Here is a 5,956-nt window from a genome sequence, read left to right as displayed (position 1 = left end):
CCCTGCTGTGTTATTTTCCCAACAGATGTCTGGGTAGTTGAAGTCCCCCATCACCACCAAGTCCTGTGATTTGGGTGATTGTTAGGTTTTTTTTGTTTGTTTGTTTGTTTTTTTAAAAAGCCTCATCCATCTCTTCTTCCTGCTTTGGTGGTCTGTAGTAGACCCCTACCATGACATCACCTTTTTTTTAAACCCCTTTTATCCTTACCGAGACTTTCAACAAGTCTGTCTCTTATTTCTATCTCAACCTCAGTCCAAGTATATACACTTTTAATATATAAGGCAACACGTCCTCCCTTTTTTCCCTGCCTGTTCTTCCTGAGCAAGCTGTATCCTTCTATACCAATATTCCAGTCATGCGTATTATCCCACCAGGTCTCCGTGATGCCAACTATGTCATAGTTGTGTTTATTTACTAGCATTTCAAGTTCTTCCCGCTTATTCCCTATATTTCTCACATTAGTATACAGACATCTAAGATACTGATTTGATTTCCCCCCTCTCCCCAGTTCTGTCTTTTCTCTCCCTTATTTCTGCTAACAGCCATGCTCCCTCCACAGTCCTACCCTTCTCCCAGGTTTCCATGTTTTTGATTTATCTGTGGGCTTTGGTCACCTGCCCCCATTGAACCTAATATAAAGCCCTCCTCACTAGGTTAGCCAGTCTGTAGCCAAATATGCTCTTTCCCTTCCTCAGTAGGTGGACACCATCTCTATTTAGCACTCCTTTCTCGAACAGCATGCTGTGGCAAGGAAGCCGAAGCCCTCCTGGCAACATCATCCTTGCAGCCAGGCATTCACCTCCAGGATGCATCTGTCTCTACCTGGGCCCCTACCCTTGACTGAAGAGAACAGCACCTGCACTCCCAACTACCTGACCCTTACTCCCAGAGCCCTGTAGTCACTTCTGATCTGCTGAGGGTCATACCTCATAGTATCATTAGTGCCCACATGGATGAGTAGCATGGAGTAGTAGTCAGAGGGCCGGATGATCCTCAACAATCCCTCTGTAACATCTTGGATACGGGCCCCAGGCAGCATACCTCCCAGGATGCCATGTCAGGGCGATAGATGAGTGCCTCTATTCCCCTCAGAAGAGTCTCCAACCACCCCTACCCTATGTTTCCTCTTGGGAATAGTGGCTGTGATCCTCCCAGCCTTAGGGGTGATTCCTCATCGCTTGTTGCCAGGGCAGTATAACTGTTTTCCATCACCATGGTGAGTAGGTTGGGAGTAGGGGTAGTGCCAGAAGTAACCAGCAACCAATGTCCTCCCTATATAAGAGCCTTATCCTCCTCCCCTGGGGGCGTGACAGCAATCCTGTCTAGCTGGATAGTGTCCTCAGTCTTGGAAGTCTCCATATGAAAACTGTCAATGAATTCCTCATGTGCACGGATGCTCCTCAGCTTAGCCACCTCCTCCTGTAGCTCTCCCACCTGTTCCTGAGAGATTCCACCAGCAGGCACCTCACACACTGGATGGTCCCCCAAGCATGGCTTTCTGTGAGTGGGAAATGCAGGCCACAGTCTACAAATCCACACCAGGATCTGGGTAGAGGCATGCATGGTTAGGTTCTCTGTCTGGATACAGGCACAGGTGGAGGAGACAGGAGCAGTGTTGGCACTGGTGATGTAGCCCTTCTGAACCATAGCGATGTTGTTTTGTCTCCCTCTCTCAAACTCCCCTGTTTGTTTGCAGTCCCCGTTCACTAGTTCCCCTTAGTCACTTAGCCTCTGGCTTTTAAGGCCTTCCCTCCTAGGTCAGCCCTACCCCCTCATTAATCATACAGGTGGAGGGTAATCTCAAGGCTGATCGAGGAAACAAAGGCTCAGACTGTCCCCAAACACACACTCCCAATTGACCTTGTAACTGAAATAACCTGAAAGACAAAGAAAAACACAAACAGCCAAACAAACTCACTCACCTCAAGGTTAATACTCACACCTTGTTCTTTCAGCAGGGGAATCTCCTTTGCCATCTCTCAAACTTTCTTGTTTGTGGTCCTCTATTTGCTAGTTTGAACACAGAATCTGGGTGGCCAACTCTCCGTTGGGCAGGGGCTGCATGAACATCCCAAAGCCTGCCATAGAGTCACCACCAGGGTGGCCTACGCTGCCCAACAGGGAAGAGACCCTCCAGGGGAAAGGAATTGGGATCTTCCCCATCCCACACCAAAATTGTGGGGAGACCAGAGGCCAATAAAACTTCCTCACTGCTCCTTTCCCTGTGGGGAAGCCATGGCCCTTTACACAGGAGAGGGGGGCTGCATGGAGTTGTATGAGACAGCGATCTTAAGCAGGGAGCCAGCAGTGCTCCCCACTGCCAGGATGAATGAGGTGTCTGCTCAGTGGGCAACACCAGTAGTAGATACATGCAGGGTTCAGGGCAGCTTTGAGCCATCTCAGACACTCTGTTCTCTGCAGGAATCCTCTGGCCTTCACTTCACAACAGCGCTATCTAGATCCTGACACATGACCGCATCCCCTACCAACAGCACTCCCCAGATCCCCCCGATCACCACACAGTGCAGCTCATTCCAGGAGGACAGAGAGATTCAGAAGCAAAGGAGAATACATTTAGTGAGCACATGAGGGAGACTGCTCCAGCCAGTGTAGGAGGAAACCCTCACCTGCCCCCCCTCAGTGAGGAGGTGGCCAGTGTCAGTAAGCAGAGGTTAGTGACATGGATTTTATTCAGACTGGTACATTTAATTGTATTTCCCTGACAGAGGGCTCCCTGACAGGAGACGGCAGCAGACCAGGATCCATGTTCGGTCTGTCTGCCATCCACCTTGTGGGACACATTTTACCCTCCCCCCTGGTAGGAGGGATGAATGATCTGGCTTGGAGGATTTCAGCCTGGCTGCTTCAGGCTCCAGCCACCCCAGCAGGAAGATTCTTTCCCAGAACTTCAAGCCCTGATTTGTCCTGGGGGTGGTGGTGGTTGGTTTAAAAATAAGAATTTGGCAAGACAATGTGTGTGTGGGACCAGTGGTGCCACTGTGCAGCACTCAGGATGAGAGAGAGATGGGCAAAGGGGAGGTATTGCCAGAGGATAGACAATTTCTCACAACACCCATCTCTTGGCTGCTCATACCTGAGCTGGGGATGTGGCATGGATGTGGGTGCCTCTCTCTTTGTGCTCTGGGTCTCTCTCTTTCTCCCCAATGGGCACCATTTTGTTGCCTTTCTGCCTTTGTTGGGGGTGGGTCTTTTTTCACTGGTGGGGATCTGGGTCTCTCTCTCTCTCTCTCTCTCTCACACACACTCTCTCACTTGTAAGTTTGGATGAATATCTTCTCCGCTGTAGGTTGCGCCTATCCATCCATATCCACTCCTAGATCCTAGTCTAGTCTAGTGGTCTACGTTTTTTATACTTCGTCTGTTCAGCGTTGCCACCTCACAGTTTTATCATGAGTCTCAAAATATTAAATGTTAAAGCCCCAACTCTTGAAATTATATGATGCTGTTCATTTAAAAGAGCACGATCTCCCCCCACTTGCAGTGAAAAGCTGGAGCTCAAACCATAAAGGCAAAAAGACCTAAAACTTATTATTCATATGCCAATCTAATGATTTTTTGGTTTCGGCCTGTCTCTTTGGTATTGAATTGCTTCTCCAAGAAGTTCTGAGTGACTGGAAGTCCCTGGGGGACCATATTTCCATATTTGGGTGCAGGGGGCAGAGCTGCTTCACAAAGGGAAGTAGAGAGCAAGGCCAAGCCCTGGCATTCAGACCGGGATCAAATGGAGGGATCTTGAAGTCCAAATGGGTTTCCACCACCTCACTGGGTATCTTATGCAGTGGTCTGGGCCAGTGTCCACCCAATGTCTCCATTCCTGTCTAATCTACTTTTGACCCTGACCCAAGACATTGCATTTTAAGTGATTTCCGAGTTCTGTCCGCATGTCTTTGAGGAGCAGGATGTACAGCAGAGGATCCAGGTCACTGCCCAGAGTGGTGAGGCACAGTGCTGCCTGACTGTAAATGAAGAGGTTTGTCTCAAAGAGGCAGAGACCTTCATTGTTCTGAACCATCTCCCTCTGGTATTTGTAGAAGGAAGTCACCTGGTAAGTAACACAAAGCAGGAAGAAACAGATGTTGATGAGGGAGATGAAGCTGTAGATTTGCCTCTTTGTCTCCTGCTCCAGCGATGGCAGCTGCCTGAGCTTGTGCAGGATCCGGAGGTAGAAGAAGCCCATGAAGAAGCAGGGTAGGAAGAAGGACAAAGCCATGGTGGCCATCTTAAAACTTGCATAGTACGTGCCCAGTGGGTAACCCTCATAGCAGCGCCCTGCTTCTGGCTCCTTCCGCAGTATCCCTGTCCCCACGGAGCAGATGCTGAGCACCAGCACCCACGCTGTGGCGCTGACCTTGATGGCACCATGTATTGTCTGTAGCCCACGGAACTACAGGGGATGGACCACACCTATGTAGCGCTCCATGGCAATGAGGCAGAGGAAGCCATTCTTGGCGTAGAAGTTGGTGATAAAGCCCAGGCTGACTGCCACGCAGGCCCCGGACCCTAAATCCCAGTTGTGATCCCAGTAGCTGTAGTAGATCCAGAAGGGCAGCATCAGGGTCTGCAGCAGGTCAGCTACCCCCAGGTTCAGCATATAGACAGAGAGGATGATGGACTTGTTTATCTGGGATACCAGGATCCAAAGTGCCAGGCAGTTCAGCGGCAAGCCAGCCCCCACTACCACAGAGTAGACAGGGATGAGGAAGTATTGGGTGGTGTTAAAGGCCGTTGGGCAGGGCGAGGCCATGGTATTCAGCATGAGCCAGTGATTGTTACCAAGTGCCTTAGTTGCCATCCTGCATGGAAGGGAACACAGTCCCCTGTCTTCAGGGTCACTGTCCTACAGTGGGGTCTACATCCAGTTCTCCAGGATGACTGTCTCACAAGGGGAACACAGTCACTCCACTTACTCCCAAGCTGCACTCCTCAAAGAGTCTGTAAGAGACAGAAAAACAGAGTGCTACAGGGAAAAAACAAGGCAGCCCAAGCACCTAACTGTTCTTGATTCCTTGCTCCCTTTATCAAACAGATAGGGTTGGGATTTCACTGCCTAGTAACCCTTATGTTGAGATCTGAGCTAGAGAACAAGCCTGAAACTAAGGCTTTTAACTCCTCCTTAAAGAGAAAAGGAGTACTTGTGGCACCTTAGAGACTAACAAATTTATTAGAGCATAAGCTTTCGTGAGCTACAGCTCACTTCATCGGATGCATAACTCCTCCTTGTTTGTTCAAACACTGCAGCAAAGCTGGGCTGTCTGACCAGGAAGCAGTCACAACTTCCTGTCCCCTTGACAGGCCACTTATGCTCTTAAGAAAGGAAAGTCTACCGCAAACTCCCAACAAACTAAACGCAAATAAAAGTGATGAACATTGGCTCTTGGTGCAAGGCCTCCATTTTGACAAAGCTTTTCCACTTTTATCGTATGACCTTTACAGGAACCACTCTCCCCAACCTCAAGCAGAGCTTCCCCCAACTGTGGAAGTGAGAAAAGCTGAAGACTCAGTGAAATCCCCTAGGTACCTTGCTTTGCCAAATAATGAACTTGGGAGTCACTTGAACACTGTGATGATTTGTGCCAGTATCAGAAAGAAAAGGCTCATCAAGTGTCACAGGCCAGGGCTAAAATCAAGTACAGCTAGGAACTGGCTCAAAAAATTGCACCATGTATGGGTCAAATACATCTCAGAACACCCCCCCAAGTCCCTTTTCCAACCTTTTTCAGCAAAGGGGCTTTGGACCCCATTCACCATTGTGTTGCCCCTTGTGTCATTATTTTCAGTAGTGCAAAATGCCACCTTTTAGATTCAATAGCATTTCACACCCACTTTGCATTGGTGTTAAATGATATTCCAAGATGCAAGGTCCCTTATGTGAAAGGCACCTAGTGTACTTTTTGGTTGTTGTGCAAATAATGCAGTAAGGATATGGACAAATGC

The 5,956-nt window shown here is 48.9% G+C and overlaps 1 protein-coding gene across 1 annotated transcript; it reads right to left on the bottom strand.

Annotated features, from left to right (window-relative positions):
- Window positions 1–3,845: 3,845 nt before the first annotated feature.
- On the bottom strand, window positions 3,846–4,814 carry LOC119841728 (probable G-protein coupled receptor 132). Its single transcript, XM_038369232.1, has 2 exons — window positions 4,427–4,814; window positions 3,846–4,318 (listed from the first exon to the last, which is right to left on the bottom strand). The coding sequence occupies exons 1-2, from the start codon at window positions 4,812–4,814 to the stop codon at window positions 3,846–3,848; spliced, it is 861 nt and encodes a 286-aa protein (XP_038225160.1).
- Between the last annotated feature and the right edge of the window lie 1,142 nt (window positions 4,815–5,956).

This window comes from Dermochelys coriacea, chromosome 13, assembly GCF_009764565.3.
Source record: "Dermochelys coriacea isolate rDerCor1 chromosome 13, rDerCor1.pri.v4, whole genome shotgun sequence".
NCBI lineage: Eukaryota > Metazoa > Chordata > Testudines > Dermochelyidae > Dermochelys > Dermochelys coriacea.
Note: the sequence above shows the minus strand (reverse complement) of the source record. Positions and strands in the feature narration are given on the sequence as shown.

Coding starts and splice junctions, on each gene's coding strand:
- LOC119841728 (XM_038369232.1), bottom strand. CDS start 4,814: ATGGCAACTAAGGCACTTGGTAACAATCACTGGCTCATGCTGAATACC. Junction 4,319..4,426: donor TGCCATGGAGCGCTACATAG/GTGTGGTCCATC, acceptor CCGTGGGGACAG/GGATACTGCGGAAGGAGCCA.